The 19830-nt window shown below is 48.1% G+C and overlaps 3 protein-coding genes across 5 annotated transcripts; 2 read left to right on the top strand and 1 right to left on the bottom strand.

Annotated features, from left to right (window-relative positions):
• LOC6525079 (protein sevenless) lies at nt 1–14290 on the bottom strand. Of its 3 annotated transcripts, none has more exons than XM_015190599.3 (12): nt 14134–14290; nt 11723–12543; nt 8099–8173; nt 7569–7634; nt 7038–7433; nt 6727–6966; nt 6343–6671; nt 1629–6286; nt 1289–1566; nt 1031–1225; nt 524–972; nt 1–445 (listed from the first exon to the last, which is right to left on the bottom strand). In XM_015190599.3, exons 2-12 carry the CDS (start codon nt 12416–12418, stop codon nt 127–129), a joined length of 7701 nt encoding a protein of 2566 aa, XP_015046085.1. In that variant the 5' UTR covers nt 12419–12543; nt 14134–14290; the 3' UTR covers nt 1–126. The 3 variants fall into 3 exon arrangements, with proteins under 3 accessions (XP_015046085.1, XP_002100918.1, XP_039227003.1); XM_002100882.4 differs by having other exon boundaries at nt 524–969; XM_039371069.2 differs by lacking the exon at nt 11723–12543 and having other exon boundaries at nt 14134–14279.
• Nucleotides 14291–16971: 2681 nt separating this feature from the next.
• LOC6525078 lies at nt 16972–17848 on the top strand. Its single transcript, XM_002100881.2, has 3 exons — nt 16972–17138; nt 17203–17341; nt 17405–17848. The coding sequence occupies exons 1-3, from the start codon at nt 17057–17059 to the stop codon at nt 17658–17660; spliced, it is 477 nt and encodes a 158-aa protein (XP_002100917.1). The 5' UTR covers nt 16972–17056; the 3' UTR covers nt 17661–17848.
• Nucleotides 17849–18022: 174 nt separating this feature from the next.
• LOC6525077 (growth hormone-inducible transmembrane protein) lies at nt 18023–19810 on the top strand. The gene is made up of 6 exons (XM_002100880.4): nt 18023–18436; nt 18498–18609; nt 18741–18882; nt 18967–19303; nt 19433–19559; nt 19626–19810. The coding sequence occupies exons 1-6, from the start codon at nt 18217–18219 to the stop codon at nt 19705–19707; spliced, it is 1020 nt and encodes a 339-aa protein (XP_002100916.1). The 5' UTR covers nt 18023–18216; the 3' UTR covers nt 19708–19810.
• The last annotated feature ends 20 nt before the right edge of the window (nt 19811–19830 follow it).

The following is a 19830-nucleotide window of genomic DNA, read 5'->3' as shown; positions in this document are numbered from 1 at the left end:
TTCCTTGTGGACCATTTTATATTCTCGTACAAATTAAAATTAAAGCTTAGATTAAATGGAAAGCTAGTTCGACCACCTCGATTTGAGACGACCTTTGTGAAGGACGTGGGAGTTCCCCTTTTTTTTTCAAAGTCGTGAGACTCCTTCGTTGGCATACAGTTGTTTATCCTTGAGCCGCACTTCTCGCAGCGTCAGACTCTCCTCCTCCTTCGGCTGCTCCTTGTGCTCCTTGTGCTCCTTGTGCTCCTTGTGCTCCTCCAGCGGCTGGCCATCGAAGCGCACTTTGAACTCCGGCCTGGTGCAGCTGACCACCGTATCCGCCGTTCCCGATGCCATTTGACTGCGCCGAAGATCGGTGCTGATGGCATGGAGTGCGTTGTAGCAGCGCCGGAAACTGGGCCGCTCCCAGGGATCCGTTCGCCAGCAAAGGAGCAGCAGGGAGTAACTGGTGTGGGACAGGATTATACAGAGATCATCGCTCAGTAATGTGGAAAGTGGAAACTAAAAGCAGCGATAGACTTACAGCTTCTCCGTGCACATGGGCGGCTGCTGGAGCCTGCCGCCCTCCTTGACATGGGCCAGCACCTCGAAGTTGTTCCTCGCCGCATACGGCTGCTGACCCAGGGTGAGGATCTCCCAGCAGAGCACCCCAAAGGCCCACACATCCGACTGCGTGGTGAAGAGTCCATCGACGAGACTCTCCGGCGACATCCAGCGCACCGGGAGCAGGCCCTCCCCCTCCTTGCGGTAATAGTCGCTCTTGTAGATGTCCCTCGCCAGTCCAAAGTCCCCAATCTTTACGGTGCGTCGACGATCTGTGCCACCCGTCGATTCCGTGACCAGACAGTTCCGACATGCCAAGTCGCGGTGCACGAAATGCATGTCCTCCAGATAACTACAGCCATTGGCCACATCAATGCACATGGCCAGGAGCTCGGAGAGCGAGAGTCCAGCTGCGGGTTGCGACTCCTGCTGATGGGCATAAACTTCAGTACATTGAATAATCTTACTGATAAAACATAATCTTCACCTGGGTGCTGGTTGACCTGGCGGCACGTAGGTAACTAAGCAAATCGCCCGCCTCCATGTGCTCCATGATCAGTGAGATGGACTCGGTGTCGAAGCAGATCCCCACCAGGCACACAATGTTTTCGTGCTTGAAGTTGCTCATCAGCTGGGCCTCCTGGAGCAGCTCGGCAAATTCACTGGCGCCCTTGCGAAGGCTCTGGAGTATCAAGACCAGGATCAATAGTTGCCCTCCCTTTTCCGCGCAGACTGACTGACTCACCTTGATGGCCACTCGTTGCGGCTCCTCGGAGTCCTCCGTTTTCAACTGACCCTCGTACACCTCACCAAAAGCTCCGCTGCCCAGAAATCGAAGCAACTTTAGTTGGCTCCAATTGATTTGGGGCAGCAAAGCGATGTCCGCATCACTCAGCGTGGTGGAGAAGGCGCGATTCCTGGCGGCCATCAGCTGTTGTTGCGTTTGCAGCGTGGACAGGTTGCTCCAAATGCTGGGACGACTCTGCTGGAGCAGCTTCTTGGCACGCAGGCGTCGCTTTTGAACTGAATGGAATAGAATGCAATCAATAGAATGTGTTCACTCCTATTCCAAAATCCTAAACTACCTTTTCGGACGAGCACCAATGCCAGAACGCAGCTGGAAACGATGGCAGCCGGCGCAATGATGGCCAGGACCAGGGAACCTCTCTTCTCCGGCGAGACGAAGGGCTCCGCCACCCGTTCGCTCTCCTCGCTGTATGGTCCCCAGCCGTGCTCCATGCTCCTCGCCCGCACCCGGAAGAGGAGCAACCTGTTCGTATGCAGACTCTTCACAATGCAGCTCAGTTCGGTCGTGTTGCAAAAGTCCAGCCACTGATCCTCCACGACCAGCGGCTCCTCGGCCCACGGCAGCTGCTCCAATGATCCGCCGCTATTGCGGCGCCTTCTTCTGCGCTTTCGGCGGTTGTCATTCCTCGCCTGGAGTGCCTCCAAATTGTAGAGGGCAATGGGTGCTCCATTACCGCGCGCCGCCGTCCAGGTGACACGGAATACCTCTTCGGCGATGTGCTCCAATTGCGGTTTTCCCGGCTGACTGGGCGCATCTCCCAGAGTCTCGTACACCTCGGCCGTTCCATGGTACAGTGGAGCACCTGGCGTGGCCGCATAGCCCAGGAGCAGGCGACACTGGTAGCGAGTGCGCGGCTGCAGTGGCTCCACCACCATTTTTGTGTGATTCCCGGCCACATTGCGACGTAGTTGCTCACCCGACGATCGGCATTCGAGCTGCAGCGATCCCAAAGGATCCGGCGTTCCCGCCCAGGTGAGACTCAGCGAATATGGTCCCAGCTCCAGGAGCTGCAACTCGGGCAAGTCGGCGAAACTACGCACATGCAGCCGCTCGCTGCTGTTGCTCTTGGTGGCAGTGGCATGGGCCTGAACCCACAGGCTATACCCAGATCCCGGCTTAATGCCGGTCAGTCGATGAGTACCCGCCGTCTCCAGCCGCCGCTCATGTGCCTCCCAATCCCGGCGATCCTGGACCTCCTCGCCATCCAGTTCCTGTTGCCAGTGGAGCGTGTAGTAGACACTTTCGCTGCGCAGCTGCTCTGGCGGCAACCAGCTAACCTCCAGTTCCCTGGGACTTAGCACACGGGCACTGAAGTTCCTTGGCGGCGAGGGCGTGGCAGAGGCGGTAAGGAGCTCCAGTGGAGGCAACACCAACTGGGGTAAAGCCAACTTCTTTTGGTAATAGCTGCTCAGGACTCCTGCCACGCGATAGCGGGTGAAGGGCAGCAGGTCTGTAAGATTGATCGATTCCCCAGCACTGAGCAACCACTGTCCAAGCAGCGCCTCCTCCGGCTGGTGCTCCTCGGATCCCTGGCCCTTGGCCAGTGTAAGATTCAGTTGGTATCTAACCCCGGGAACAGGCAGTGGACAATCTGCGGACGCTGTGATCATTGGTAGATGCAGTTGGCATCTCCGCTCCTCACAGTCGGTCGCTTTGAGGAAGTGTCCCGCGGACGAGGGAAGGAGCAGACAGTTCTTGGGCGGATAAGCCTGATAGTTGTGTGCCTGAAGCAGACGCACCTCCTCCGGCTCCAGTTCCACCGTATACTCCAGCTGCTGGCGCCGGCGACCGTAGGCACGAATACTCCAGTTTTTCACGGCATATAGGTAACCCGCATCCTGGGCCAACTGGCCAGCAATGGAGTCCTCGCCAAGCAGATTCAGCTGTGCCCGCAAAGCGCTGGCCGTGCACAGCTGGCGGGCCACATCGTAGACGCACAGCTTGCCCTGGTTGTCCACCAGGTTCAAAGTCTCAGATCCGGGCTCTAAGCTTCCAGCATGCAGACGAATGAGCGGCTGAACCGTTGCCCATTCCAGCTCCGAGCCATCGGTTAGATTTCTGCCGCGGAGGGAGCCATTTCTCGGCGATCCCTGCTCGTACTCCAACCAAATGAGGGATTGTGCCTGTGGCAGGGCCACCAGATCCTTCAGCAGTCGGCCCCTGGGCGTGCTCCACATGCGATCGCCCTGCAGTATCTTGCCCTCGAAGTTGCACAAATCCAGGCGATAGATAACCGCCGCCTGCGGTGCAGTGGCATCCAGTTCCGCCCAGTAGACGATCCGCTGTACCCAGTCCACGGCCAGGGCCAAGACCTCGGCCCTCATTCTGGCCAGCTTTGCAGGCGCTGATCCCGGAACATGGGTGAGCAGCTCCACGTGCTCGTTGACCCATAGCAATCGTTGCTCGCCCTCGATGCCCACCAGATGCTCCACCGGACTGGCCGTGTGCACCAGTCGCCTGCGATTCCGCGTGTCCAGGTCCAGTTCCCCAATGAACTCCGCATTGGCGTAGAGTAGGCGTGGCACCGCCTGCACCTCCGGTGCCACGTGTAGGGCATGGCTAGCTGCTCCCGCTGCTGCTCCCGTGGCAGCCACACGTGCCTCCACCCGAAAGTGATAGGTCTGATCCGGTTGCAGGTGCTCCACGCGAGCCTCCAGAGCACTCTGGTTCAAGCGCAGCTCCTCGTGCAGCTCCGAGCCCAGCCAGCAGCTGATGTGGTACTCCAGCGCCTGCATGGGCGCCTCCTGACCCTGTTCCGGTGCATCCCACCGGAGCACAGCACTCACATTGGCCTCCAGCAGGGCGGTGGATAAACGCTCCACGAACACGCGCAGCCGACGAGGCTGACTGGGAGCCACCGGCGGTGTGGTGAGCTGCACCCGAGTGGTGTCTCCACTTCGCCACGCGGTGCGCGGTGTGATGCTAATCTTTAGCTGCAACTGTGCCTGCGGCAATTGAGTTAACCGGGCGAATGGTGTGCTCAAATCCAAGGTTTGCAGTCGCTGTCCAAACTCGAGGAGCAGGCGATAGGAGACGCTGTGATTGCCACCGGCCGTGGATGGCTGCCAGCGCACATGGAAGTCGTCCCAGTGACCATCGTCCAGACGCACGCTATCCGGGCTCACAGTCATGGGCACAACCCCCTCGTCCGGCGGTGGCAATGGCTGTGGGTCTAGTAACTGCAATGCGGAGGCAGGAGCGGCCTGATCCGGAGTCGGCAACTCCATGACCTCCTGAGGAGCAGCCAGGCGAACCAAGCGCGCTCTTCTGCCACTCCGCTCCAGCCAAAGGAGTGCGCCCAAAGGTCGCAGGAGTTGCAAGCTGTCTGGGACAGCCTGGAAGCCGCCTTTTATCTCGTGGATCATTTGCAGCGCATCCCCGCCAGCGGCCAGTGGCGCACGATACAGACGCAGTGCACCAGCGCCTTTCACCAGCCAGTAAAGCTGCTCCTGCTGAGTGTCCAACACAAAGGAGGCGATGCTGCCCTCCAGTCCATTAACACGATAATAGGTGACCGCTTCATCGGGCGTGGAACCATGTCGCGAGAGCTGGGATCTGGTGGTGTAGTACAGGTGACCCTGACGGGAATCCAGTGCCAGGAAGTTGGCCTCAAAGATGGGCAACAATTCCCGGCTGCCCGACCACGGATCCATGCGCACCACACAATTCCTTGCCAGATCCGTCCAGTAAACTCTGCCGCCCCGCCAGTCGTAAGTGACCGAACCCACGTGCTGCACTCCGAGCTCCGAGATGGGGCATCCCCACTGACTGTGCACCAGATTGATGCAGTGCAGCAGACCCGCGCCCGTGACGTAGTAGCCCACACTGTCATTCACCATGGTCATGGGTCCAGGTAATCGCTCCAATTGTTGCTGCTGCACTTCCAAGCCCTCGCCCAGCTCGTCGGTATGAAGAACGCCACCCAGCCGGCTGGCCCACCTCAAACGATGTGGACCCAGTGGCCAGGTGCGTGCTGCCAGCGGTTCAGTCCACTCGCCCGGCTCACCATCCACATTTATGGCCCTCACTCGCAGCTGGTAGAGATTGTCCGGCTGCAGACGCTGCAGACCAAAGAAGGGTCCGCGAATATTGCGTATGCTGAAGGCACTTTGGCTGGCCACGTCGAGCACCTCCAGTTCGTAGCTCCAGCTGCGTGCTGCGTCCGCCGATTGGTAGGGATTGCGTTCCGGCTCCTGCCACGTGATCTTCGCCGCCTGGGCTCCCAGCAAGGCCTTCAAGCCGTGCGGCTTGCCACCAGCGCTGGTCAGTGGTTGGCTCTCTGGCACAAGGAGAATCACGGCCCAGCAGTCGGGCAAGTTCCGTAGGGGCCAGGAGGCACTGGGACTGCCTGCCTGACCTTGCTGCTCAACCAGGATCAGCTGACCAGCATCGGGCAGCAGCAGGGAGCGACCGAGCAGGGCAAAGCTTTGCCAATGACTGGACGCCGTTCCAGCTGCAGTCGGAGACGTATGGAGCGGCAGTGGATGCTTGAATCCACCATCGTAGCTAATCTCTAGGAATTTACCATCGTGCGGCAGCATCAGTCGGATGAGGAAGTGTTGCGGCTGCACAACAAACCAACCCGGCTGCCTGACTCTCACCAGGCGATGGCTCCATCGACCATGCAAATCCTGACGCCACAGCGACTCCTCGTTGCGCCAGAAGATCCAACCATTCAAGGCATCCACTTCCAGCTGCTCCACGGGCCGATCGAAAGACTCGCCCACTTTCTGCGCCGATTCACCCAGCAAATCCGTGCTGATAAACTGGAAACTGGACTGGTTTCGGTCTAGCCACTCCATGGCGAAGTACAGTCGATGATGCAGCCAGTCAAGGCTCAGTCTGCGTGGCACCAACCCTCCACTGCTAATGTTTCCCAGATCCAGCTTTAGCTGCTGCGCCGGACTCACCATCTGCCCGCCTTCGAATTTCAAGCTGCAAGGGTTTATTTATCTATAATACTTAAAATATATATATCTAATCCTGCTCACCTTCGCAGCTCGCCATGGACGTTGAGCAGCCACAATTGCTGCTCCCGCTTTGACCAGGCGATGTCCGCCAGTTCCTCCTGCGATTGATAGATCATGGAATTTTCGCCGGCCGGCTCCAGAGATTGCCACATCACAGCGCGTCGTCCGGCGAGCAGGACACTTTCTGCTAGATCCTTGACAGGCTTATCGTTTCGGGTGGAGTGCGTTTGCACAAATGCCTTGGCCACCGGACCCTCACCCTGTTTGTTGATCATGCTCAGCTCCAGGGTATAGTTGGTTCCAGCTTGCAGCTGGGAAAATATGTAGCTACCGCGTCCAGTCGGAATCAGCTGTGAAATGTAAAGGATATGGTAAGGTGAGTACTCAATTGAATGACTAACTCACCTGTTCAGTTGTGCTGTTTCCCGCGGAGGAGCTCAAACGCAGGCGATAGCCCTCGATGGGGCCGTTGGTGAAGCGGCCGGGATGCCAGTGGACAGCCAGGTGGCTGTCGTCCAGACCCAGCAGATGCTCGATGACCGGAGCCGAGATGGGCGCGCCCTCGGGGGGCGTTTGGTAGGCGGGCGTGGCCGGGGAATAGAGAACTTCATCTCTATTCTCGCCGAAAGGCAACTCAAAACGGAACTGCAAAAATGCATAAAAATAAATATAAATATAAATATCAAAGAAATCAAATGACTCCAACTTCAACTTACCCTGTATTGTGTGTAGGGTATCAGGGCCTCCAGTATCTCGCACACATAGTACTCATCACAGTCGTAATCCGCTAAGTTAAGCCAGGCGCTGGCCACCGCCTCACCAGCTGCATGCCGGTCTTCCTGCTCGAGAGGCGGCTCCTCGTCGTGGTGATCCACAAACTGGTACTGAATGTTGAACGGTCTGCTGGCCAGGTAGTGCTCCGGAAAGTGCATCGCCCAGCGGATGGTGAGTGGCGTGGCCTGTCCGTCCGCCCGCGGAGCACGCTCCAGCTGCGGCTGCGTTCGCTCCACCAGATCGCTGATGGCCAGACGCTGGAGGTGCCAGTAGTCCCGCTGTGCCATCTCGCAGGCGCCGATGCAGGGCATGTCGTACGGATAAAACTGGAGCGACAGCTGCGGGCGGGCCAAAAGGGGAGACAACAACGAACGGGGTCAGACTGGATGTGGATATATGGATATATGGATATGTGGATATGTGGATATGGTACTGGGATGGGGTACAGGGTTGGATGATGAGCTGCCACTTACGCAGGCCTCCTGGCAGGTCTCCAGCTCCTTGAGGGCGCGATACCACTGGGCACAGCCCTTGGTGCACTGCAAAAAAAAAAGAATGCGGGATTATATGTGTGATAGCTTAAGCAGCCCGGAAGAATACATTCAAATAGCATAATTGTCAATGTGGCATCATTAAACAATATTTTTGTAACACAAAAACAACTAGCGCTGTGCAAAAATTCCAGTTCTTAGTCACTCTGTCTCTTAAATTGATGGCCAAGTGTAAGATTTCAACCAAGGGGGGAGTGGGAAAGGAGTCCAAGTGCAGACCGAAAACAACAACAACAGCAACAAAGAGGGTGCTCATGAGGATCCTCTTCGATGGCTTCCTCAGTTGCTTGGAGAAGGAGAACGACTGGCAGCGGATCATGCACTTTGAGTTCGTGTCCAATTGATCTGGTAACCGGAGTGGTTAACCCAGAGCGCGATTGATGGTATCGAGTTACCCGACCCTATGGACCCTATCCCATTTCAAAAGCGGCTCCCCAAAGTCTGCGACTTACTCGTGTTTTGTAGCACTTCTCGCCATTGTCCGCCTTCTCGCACTGTATTCCAAACTCGTCCAGAAACAGATCCTCCTGGAAAAAGGGGAAACGATTACAATGAAAATGTGAAAGCAATTAGCATTTAATGCGTTTTATTCCCCCTTCTTTTTTTTTTTTTTGGGTCACTTGGGAACGGAAGTTGCGGTAAGTTTGTGTGGGAAAAGGCTAAAGTCAGCACATACACTCGTCCATATCAGCCACAATAACAATGACATCCATATAGCAATGACAATTTAAACGCGATTTCTGTGCCAATGCCGATGGTTCAATTATTTCGATCAATTATCATTGGGTAGCACATCGAGAGTGAGACCTCGAACAACGCTAATAAAATGAACACAAATACATAGTTTCGATTAAGTTCGCTCTTGTGTTTACATACATATACATATATAATATATTCCTTCTGTTTATTTTTGGTTTTTGCATTGAAATTAGATTTCCGAGAACGAATGTTGCTGCATAAATTTGATAGAAACTTGTTTTTGACCACGTGAGCCACGAAGATCTACCAAGTCTAAGATCCATTTGCATAGACGAGACTTTGAGCCACCAAGGGTTATTTATGCCGGCCTAAAACGGGGTCATCTATGCAAAACCTGATAACCTAATAAGCTCATGACTTAAATACAAAACAAACCCATTCGCCAGGTATTAAAAGCTTATCAGTCATAAAACGGTAGCTATAAATGATAATACACCATAATCGCATGTAATGGATTGTAAACTAAACAGAAGTATGACCTCCGTGTAAATCTTCAACTTCAACTCCTATGGTTCATTAAATGTTTCTTTAAACTTCACATGAGCTTAAATCAAATCTCTACTGCAGCTTGTATCTCGCAAATCCGCTATCCTTTGAGTTCCTTTCCCCCTCCCCAAAAAAAAAAAAAAGAAGTAAATGAAAGCCAGTACTTAAAATCCAATTTGGCGCACTTTGAGTTGCCCCCTGGAAACTCCGCTTTGGAAACTCCTTAAAGTGGCCAACTTTGTTAATTGTGTTGCCCTGGCTTGCTAAATGGACAAGTGATTACCAGGGGATTTCCCGTCGTGGATTTGGATTTCCTCACACTTCAAAACACACACACACACAAAAGTGTGTACTTTTCTGCTGCTTGCACTTTCCACTCTTTTTTTTTTTTTTTTTTGTATTATTTAATTCGCACACGCGTCAATTTAATTTAGAGTTCTACGTAATATATTATTAATTTAGCTTGATTGGCTTTTTCAAAAACAGAAATAGCTCTTCACAGTGAGAGTGAGAGTGAGAGCTCTGCCCCTCGCCAAGCAGAAAAACGAGGAAAAAGCCCCATGAAGCCCCCCACGAGAAGAAGAAGACGAAAGTTTGAGCCTGGGGCCCGAGACTAATTGGCATTGGGGGTTTTCATGTCGTCATTGCTCATCTTTTGTTGTACAATTTCTATTACATTAACTCGGAAACCGACCCACTCACACACACACACACAAGCATTCACACACACACACACTCACACACATGCACTCACACAGAGACACACATTAGAAAGGGGGCGGGGAAGGGGGGAAGGCCGCCAGACGGGGCTGGTGTGTTATTGACACCATTATTGTCCCATTGTTGTTGCTGTCGTCAGGCTCTGGAAAAGCGAGCCAAAGAAAATACACTTGTGTGCCGACAAACACACAGCAGCGCCCAAAACTATAGTACCTCAATGAAATATACCAGAAATTCAAAATAATTTAATTGTGTTTTAAAACAATATTCTAGTACAAATTTGTGGCCTTTAAGTTCATTTTAAACTTGAGCTATTCAACTTTATTCAACTTCCCGTACTCATTTGTAAGTTTCAATTTTTGTTTAAACTATGTATTTTCTGAACAACACTACTATTAACTGCACCGCATCTATAGTTCTACCTACATGTACGCGTACACTTAAATTGACTAAACATTTTGCTCACTCTCGATTCCAACAAGGCAAAACATCTTAATAAAATTTCTTTTGTTCGCCTCGCCTTTCTAGGTTATGCGAAATCCAGTTACTGGTTGAAAATGTAGGTTTGCGTTAGTTTATTCCAGGGTTAAGTCACCCACCAGCTTAAGCGATTAGAAGGAGTCATGCGAAGAACTTAAGTGTGTAATCAAGACTTTCAATTAAATGGCACTTTATGCAGAGTCTCAAAAACAAGTAATTAAAGCATACAACATATTAATTCATTGCTCAACCTAAGAGTGAACTTAAATCTACTAGTAGTTGCGAATATGATATATGAGCAAACAAGAGATTCCTAGTGCATATCAATGGATGGGTCATTAAATTCAATCCAATCGCATTCCCAACACCGAATGGCGCTCAGTTATCAGTTATCACTTATCATTAATTTTAATTGACGCAATGGGGCTGTTGTAACTGGAGTGTCGAAGTGTGGATTACTGAACTGGCGCTTTCCTAATGAATGAAGTGCCCGCCAAGTCGCTGAGTTACATGCAGATTACTCCTATTACACAATCTGCGATAATATAGTAATTACGGTCCGAAAATTTGCACTGCTAAAGATATATACATATATGCATATATATACTCATGTGCAAGTTGAAGTGCTGACGCAGAAATGTATATGTAAATGAAATGCTGGGGAGTTTGGAACCATTAGTTAATATGGGTGTTAAGCATAAATTCCTTCAATAATACATTTTTTAGTTAACACCATATCTACACTTCCTTAATATATTGCATTTTTCAATTAATAAAAGGCTCGCTTTTTGACATCATGTGTCACAGCTCACATTACAAAAACCTCTCCACTTAGCCGCAATTAAGGCATAAACAAAGTGTAGCAAATAAAAACAAGTCAATCGGTTGCCTAATTAATTAGTGTGGAATTAATGAAAAATATAGGGAATACATAAATGAAATATATACTGGGGGTCTGGGTGCCATGCATTGCCGTGCAAACATGCGACTATTTGGCACAAAAGCCAGATAAAACACACCCACTCAGTATGCAAATTGCAATAAAGCCGAGTAGGTAACCCAAATAATGATGAAGATTCTAGTCCCGATCTATTCTGTTTGCCCAGGCCGGCAAATTGAAATGTCACTTCATCCAGCCCACACTCGTATGTACATATAATCACCGACTTGACTCGACGATCTTCAATTATACAAGTACCATATCATTTAATTAGCCCGAGTGCGAGTGAGCGATTAATGGCCACTGGTATGGTCACAAAATGCATTCAACTGAATGGCAGTTGGAAAAAGCGGCCAGAAAAATGTTTTTAGAAACAAGGAAAAATATGTACGAGTACGAGTATGTGTATAACTGGACTACGTGATGTGGTAGCAAACTCGCGTTGCACTTGTTCAGATTGTTTTTTGATTATATCGTTGACATATGCAAAACTAGAAATAAACATTTCGCACTCGAATGTCGCCTCTCTTTGCTGACGCTTGATGGATGCATGTTGTACAGCCCTGGGGAAATGCATGTTTTATGCATTTTTTGTTGCATTGTTTTATTTAGACACCATCACGACATGGGAAACATACTTAAAAATGGGACAAAAAAAAATAAATAGCACTCCGGATATTTTGGCACTCACCTCAACAATGCATCGCTGCACACAATCCCTTGTCACGCGTTCCAGGACCATTCGCTCATCGACACCGTGCTGGTCTTCCGGCGGCTTACGATCCCGATCCCGATCCCGATCCCGATACTGATCCTCCGGAGGATGGGCCACCGTTGCCTGTGGTCCGCTGCTTATGGCGATGCCCGCGACAATACTCGGCGGTGCTGCGGCGGCGTGCTTGTGCCAGATGGCCACCTTCTCGACCACATCGCTGTCCAGTTTGGGACGCAGCAGACGCATTTGGTCCTTGGAGAGGGGTTCGGGACTCTGGTGCACCGTGTAGTTGTGCGAACGGCAGACATCGCAGCAGATCGAGAGCAGGATGAGCAGGAGAAGATTGACGATCAGTATGGTGGATATGCCGCCGTGGCCATCCTGACCGCTGGCCAACTGGCGGCCCAGACGGGCCAGCTGCTGGCGGAGATCGAACGAGTTGCTCTGCTGGTGGACCACAATCTTGCTGGCAGGTGAGTCATTCTGGGAGTTGGAACTGGAGGAGGAAGGTGCCTGCCGGTTGATGTGGGTGGTGGACATCTTGGTGTTCACATTCACCGCGATCTTCACATTGAAGCTGATGTTCAATCTCTTCGTGGGAGCTGGACTTTTCGGCTGTTTGTCCTGCTGATCCGACTGTTGGTCTACATTTTGGTGCCAAAACATAGTCATCGGAGCACTCGATCTTCACCCCAAGTTCGCGATTGGTTGTGTTGGACTCTTATTTCACTCGATTATCGTGGTTTTTTTTTTAGGTTGAATTTACATTTTAGTGCCGCATTTGACTGAAAACGAAACTGAAACACACGAAGCCGGCGTAAAAACAAAAGAAATGGAAAGGCAAGGTAATGAAAAACGCACAAATAAAATCAGATTTCAAATAACAGAGTCAAAAATCCAATTCAATTGGAAATTTAAAGTACACAAGCTTCTTGCCATGTTATGCAAATTCGAAAAGCAAAAAACGAGTCAGTTATAAACATGAAACGCAAGTCAATTTTGTTGAATACCCTTTACTAAATATTATGTCAATGTGTAAATAACTTTACATGCATTAAAATCTATTTTTTGACAATAGTATTAAATCCAAATATATAAAATAGTAATATGTTCGAATAAGTAGAAACTTTGGGAAAGCTGGATAAGTGAATATACCCCGCCAAAAAAAGCTTAGATACATCAAATTTTACTTATTTCAAATGCAGCTCAAAGGTTCAACGTACATTGCCGGCAAGAAAAACCGGGTAAACACACAATCTAAGCTCAATCGATAAGCCAAAATCCCGATGATCTCCACAGCCGGTTTCGGCCAGCTTCACCACCCAACTCTCATCCAAAGTGACAGCTTTCGTCCAGAGGACATGGATGTTCCATGGTCCATGGTCCATGGTCCAATTAATATGGAGTCTGCATAATCAGCTAGCCAAGCGACAAGTTTCAATTAACTTGGCGTAATGCATGGCCAATAAGTCACGCCCCCTTCTGCTGCCCACCGCCCCCAACGCAACACAGCCAAAACAACAACAATAGCGGACGGGGCGGGGGGAGTGGCCATAATAAATTTATCCTCATCAAGACACAAACACATTCGACGGACGGAGAATAATCGAGCGGTGTCTCTCTTTCAAAAACGGAAATCCCTTGCCCGCAGTTACACTATGGCGCAAAAACAAAAGCCATAGATATATACATATACATACATATGTATATATAAAATAGTTAATTGCACTTTAATTTCATAACTACCAGGAACAACAACAACAGCACAGCAGCACAGAAAATGTTAATTAAATCGCTCGATGAACTGACTAGACCGAGGAAATATATAAACAAAAATAAATTAAAAAAAAAAAACTTCAAACTTAAAACCGAAAATAAATTGAAATTCAAATTGAATAAACCGCGCGAAATAGTGAAAACACGAAAGATCACAGCGGATTAATTGCATTAAAGTTATACCGAGAATATTATGCAAATGCCGGCCAGCGTTTTGCATTAATTAGTCGAAGGTATATGTATATGTATATGTATATGGCTATAGTACATACATATTTGTACAATCAGAAAGTCAAAACCAATGGAGCCTTTAACTCTCACCCACATTTCGCGCGACTCGTCGTTGCTGTTGTTGAAGTTGTTAAGCGCTGTTGACGCGCTTTAATTCAATTTATTGTTGATTTGAGCGGCTTAATTGCATTTTATTGTTGCATTTGCGGCCCCAACTGAAAAGCTACTCCACACACACACACACGCACTCACACACACAGGAACACATAGTGCACGCGAAAAAAAAGGGCATTAAATAGCCAAAATTCATGTACACACACACACGGATATCTCGTATCTGTGAGTGCCATACAATATCTGTACAATACAATACAACTCACTCGACAAAATGTCGCAGATATCTGGATTCCCTAAGCGTTACGTAGTGCGCAGTGGCGCGATCGCAGCAGAACTGATTTGCCGGCGACCGGCGGCTTTTTAACCAAGCCCCAAGCTCCAAGTCCACGTCCAACCCCCAGCTGGAGAACTTGAGCACGGTACTGAAACGATACGATGCGATCCAATCCGATACGAGGCGATACCATACGATACGATGAACGATGAACAATGAACGATGAACAATGAACGATGAACAATGAACGATGAATAATGAACAATGAACGAGGAACGAGGAATCGTACAAAAACCGAACCGAAGTGAAAAGCCCATCGATCTTCTTTTTCGGTGACGCAGCAACGATCACGTCACTGGCAGGGCAACCCCTAAACTGGATACCTCGAGCTCCTCTTTCCCCGGGTCGGAGATCAACGAGACCCACGTGGGTATGTGGGCCATCAGATACCCTTATGAATATTTCAATAGATATGTAGGTATGTATATTGATTATATCACAAGTAACTGTGCTACTCCGAATATATTTTCCATTTTAGTTAATGCCAGTTAATGCCACTGTAAATATATAAGGTATAAAAATTATAATCAATATTAAGATATAATTTGAGGTTTGCACTTGATGATTTTTCTTTTAATACATTTAGAGCTTACATAACCTCCTTAGACTTATTAAAACCAAAGGCTGAAAAATATTAAATCCAAAATTGTGAATAAATGCAACAAGTTACTACACAAAATACCTTACTCGATTGCTCACAGCAATAATAATGTTTAAACTCAGCAATATACAACTCAATTTATTGAAAACAATAACGCCACATGAATAGAGCAAATCAACTTGCTTTTCCGTCAATAGATAAACGTGGCAGAAAATTTGTGTAAATCGTTTAGCTGACTCACTGTGAGCACATTTAACTAAACATTAACAGTACACCTAAATTGATTATTAAAGCTAATTGATCACAAGCAGCAGTAAACGCTCGAAAATAATTGAATTCAATCGGGAACAAGCCCACACAATCAGAAAATAAAGCCATCAATGTGGGATATAAATGCATTTTTATGAAAAGTAAACGAGATGCGGAAGGCCATGGAAATGAATTACATTTTATGGAAATATTTTAGCAGCAATATTTTTGTAGTCTGCTCCTGCTAAATATTTAATTATTCTATAGCTGTTTGTCTGATGAATATTTGTCAAATATATGCATATGTTTGCTCAAACATTTTAGTATTTTATTACTCTGTAGAGTCGAAGCCTCATGGGCCAAGAAATATGCAATATATTAAAGCATTTTCCGAGCATTTGAAGCACACAAGCGTAGGCAATTTTCTGGGCACATATGATGACTCATTCAAGTGACACAGCGAGATGAAAAATTGAGCAGCGAGTAAAAGGATTTTGTGACAGCTTCCGTTTCCGGTTCCGCCATCAAGTTCAAGTATCCTTTTTACGCCTATGGATTTTCGGCCACCGGAAAGGTTGTGCCGCAGACATCCAAACTGCACTCGTGCGCACATTTCTTGGGCGAAATTATCAGTGGAAATCCAATCCAATGGGATCATCGGTTGGGGTCATCGAATTCGCACTAATCGTTTGAAATATTCTGGAATTGATTAGACGACACACTGATTACACACTTGAGGAAAGTGGATGCTTATCATCGCCAGCGATTCTCAATGAATTCGCCATACGGACTAGGTGTTACATTTCGTGTACTTATTACACAGACTGTAACGTGTAAATCAGATTCCCGCATTTTTTGAAAAAGGGAAAAACCCCGGAAATGCACCTTTTAATCGACGTATTCATATGCAAATTCTTTTCAATATGAAACTACATATGTTAATAAGGAACTGCAATGAAATTCGAAGCAATACAAAGTAGTTTTGCATAGAAATATACCCCATTTTCGGTTTGTTCAGCCCGTTTGGAAATTTTTTTAGATGATTCACCACCCATCGATGGCCCAGTGCCCGAGTGTCTGCATAATGGACCTAATGGCATTGGATAATCACGATCGCCCGGCGCGAACCAAAACATGAAAACATAAACAATTCTTTGAATCTGAACTTTAAAGAGCCAGCGTCTGTTTATACAATTTTACACAGCAGCGGTCAAGAGAATAGGTGTTCTTCATTGAAAGTAAACTTTTATTAAGATATTCCTCTTGAATCAAATTTTTGATGAGATTTGTATTCTCTTAGTAATAGCAATTATATATATGTAAATGTAAATCAATGAAAGTTCGTTGTACATATGTTTATGAATTCCATCATGCGAATATAGGTATATATAAATGTGGTGATTAGGCCGGTCATATGGAAGTATGTATATACACACAATATAGATCGATATTTGTTTTTTTTTTTTGCAAATTGCTATAAATCGCTTTCCAACTTCTTGCTCATATTGCTGTGGGGCGATAAGCACAACATCGCAAGGTGCGTTTCAAAACTGTCAGGTCAAGCTTATTATTTTCAGAAATTCACAGAATTCACCAAACTGAAAGGTAATGGCCTTAAAAGGTGTATATCTCTGGAGATGTAAAAGTGGCTCATCAACCGAAAATACAGATAAGTTTGTATGATTTAATCTATTTTTGGTATTGAGATCCATTTTAATATTATAAACATTTGTTTAAACACCTATGAAACGCACTGTTGGCTGGCCTGTACGCATAAACATTTCGCAGATTCGAGTAAAATTTGTTAAATTTATTGTAGAGAAAGCGCGCAAATGTCGTAAGTGTGTGATTCCATACAAATAAACACTGTACTCTTGGTTGTTTAATATAAAAATGAAGGAAGATTAACCGTGTGGACTTCAGTTGCGCGCTAAACTTTGCAAACGTCGGGCTAAATTCTGTCTGTCGATCTGATTCATTTCAAAAAGGAAATTTTGCCCAAATGGAGTCAATTAACTTCGTCATTTATATAGTACCAATGATGTCATTGATAATCGGGGGAAGCCAAGCGATTCCCTATCGACGTACGATTTTTTCAAATAATACATATTATTTTCATGTAATATATGTTAATTTTTCTACTTTTAGCGGCAGTGAATCTGTACGATCAGCAGTACTGCATGGATACATTGACGGGTCGCCAGCTTTATATAGGTGAAGTCTTCACGCGAGAGGATCAGTGCGTCCGCATTCAATGCCTGGAATCGCAGCAACTTTGGGAGGATAGGTAAGTGGGCAGCTCTAGTATGTCCTATCATCAGGTGAAAGATAATACTCATCCATGGTCCAGCTGCCAGGTGCCGAAACTTACGCATGGTGATTGCAAGCCCATTCCGTCGACGAATGTGCGTGCCGAGTATCCGCGATGCTGCCCACAGTACGAGTGCAAGAGCTACGAGTCCAACTCTGGGGGAACTCTGGAGCAGACCGACACGTACGATCACTATGGAACCCTGCGATCATCCCATCTCACCGAGATGATAGTGATGCGGCCACGCCCTCGTGGCGAGATTCCCACGGCGCCGGCGAGGAAGTATCAGGTCTGAAAAGTGACCTGGTATTCTGACCTTAGGAATAGTTAGTCTATAATTCAGCTCTAATATGTAAACAAAAAATGGAAGTTTATTGCGGAATGTAATTTTTTACACTGTGCACGTTATTCAAACTTGGCGCTCTATCGACACGGCACATCGATAACTAAGCTAATTAAATAAATTATTTTCGACAACTGCAATTTATTTACATTGTATTTATTTTAAACTCAGGGTTCGCTAATTTATATGTTTATTTTACTTTCTTGTTAATTTAAATATTATAATTAGTCATACTATCGATATTAGCGGTATTTATGGCGTTCTGCGATAGGCATGGACCTTTCAAGTACCCCGACATCGAATAACGATTGCACCAGTTATCGATATCAAAGCACAAGAGACAGTAAAATATTAAACTATTTCAACGAATCAACAAAATATTAAACCGCAGCGAACAATCAAAATCAGTTGGAGAGAGAGCTAGCGCCTCACATAGAAATCCGAATTGAATAGCTCTTACCGAAGGAGAACCACTTGCACTCCGTCCGAATTTCACCACAACAACACAATGTTGCTGCGTCTAGCACTTTCCGCCGCCCGTCCTGCGGGAAGCATCAAAATCCTGGCCCAGTCTCCGGCTCAGCTGTTCCGTGCCAATGCCAATCCCAATCTCAATCTCTCTGCGGTGCGCAGTTACGCCCGTGGACCAGTTCGCACCCGCGCTCCTGTGGAACAGGTGCGTGCTCCCTCGCTTAAGGAGAAGTTGATGGGACCGCCGAGTGCCAATGGTAAGGTTCTTGTGTAATCGCATCCACACCTGTGGTATAACTATCCTCTTCTCGCCTGCAGCCTACTCCATGGGCAAGGGAGCTGCCGCCGGAGCAGCCGCCGTGGGTTTGGGCGCCCTTTGCTACTACGGCGTGGGATTGGGAAAGCAAACCAGTATCGCGGATAACGCCATGTGAGTGGGGGCTCGACAAGCAAAGGCAAATGGCACCATCTCTTGCACAATACGTTCGAGATGATACCATACGCCTCTTCCTTGCGAAACTCAGAGATTGCAATAACTGAGAGTTTACCAATTCCATTTAGCATGTGGCCCCAGTATGTAAAGGATCGCATCCAGAGCACCTATGCCTTTTTCGGTGGCTCTTGCGTTCTCACCGCGGCCGCAGCAGCAGCCACCTTCCGCTCGCACCGTCTCCTGGAGCTGGCCTCTCGTGGCGGCATCTTGGTGAGTTCTCTTGCACAATCGGCAGTTGTTGCGTACCAGACCAACAGACACAACAGCACATAACACTACCTTCCAATCGCTTAGGCGACCATTGCTTCGCTGGCTCTGGTCATTGGTAGCGGAGCCGTGGCCCGTTCTATTGAGTACCAGCCGGGTCTGGGAGCCAAGCACCTGGCCTGGGCGGTGCACTGCGCCATTCTGGGCGCCGTGATCGCTCCAATTTGCTTCGTGGGCGGACCGATTCTAACGCGCGCCGCCCTCTACACGGGCGGAATTGTTGGTGGCTTGTCCACGATCGCCGCGTGTGCACCCAGCGATAAGTTCCTCTACATGGGTGGTCCGCTGGCCATTGGCTTGGGCGTGGTCTTCGCCTCCTCGCTGGCCTCCATGTGGCTGCCGCCCACCACGGCGCTGGGCGCAGGTGAGTTTTCCGCATGTTTCACGGGTGCTACCGCCACTTTTTGTCTTAAACAATCATTGTAAAGTGGACGTAATCCCCTATTGTATGAATTCTCAAACCGATTTAACCCGCTAAACTCACTTTTCGTAGGTCTGGCCTCCATGTCCTTGTACGGCGGCCTCGTCCTCTTCAGTGGCTTCCTGCTCTACGACACCCAGCGCATGGTGCGCCGCGCAGAGGTCTTTCCCCATTACGCTCCCTACGATCCTATCAACGCGTGAGTTTACTCCCCTATGCCATGCTGAAACCCTATTTATTGTATATGTTTTTATCTTTATTTTAGCTCAATGTCGATCTACATGGATGTGCTGAACATATTCATTCGCATCGTCACCATTCTGAGTGGCGGTCAGCGCAGGAAGTGAGCACTGAAGACAAACATGTGATGCAAGGATAATACCCCTGATATATATTTATACTGTTGTTAAAATAAACCGATCGAGTTAAGAAGCAAAAAAAACATAAAAACATACTTTTTATAAGGTCAA

Source organism: Drosophila yakuba, chromosome X, assembly GCF_016746365.2.
Source record: "Drosophila yakuba strain Tai18E2 chromosome X, Prin_Dyak_Tai18E2_2.1, whole genome shotgun sequence".
Classification (NCBI taxonomy): domain Eukaryota; kingdom Metazoa; phylum Arthropoda; class Insecta; order Diptera; family Drosophilidae; genus Drosophila; species Drosophila yakuba.
Note: the sequence above shows the minus strand (reverse complement) of the source record. Positions and strands in the feature narration are given on the sequence as shown.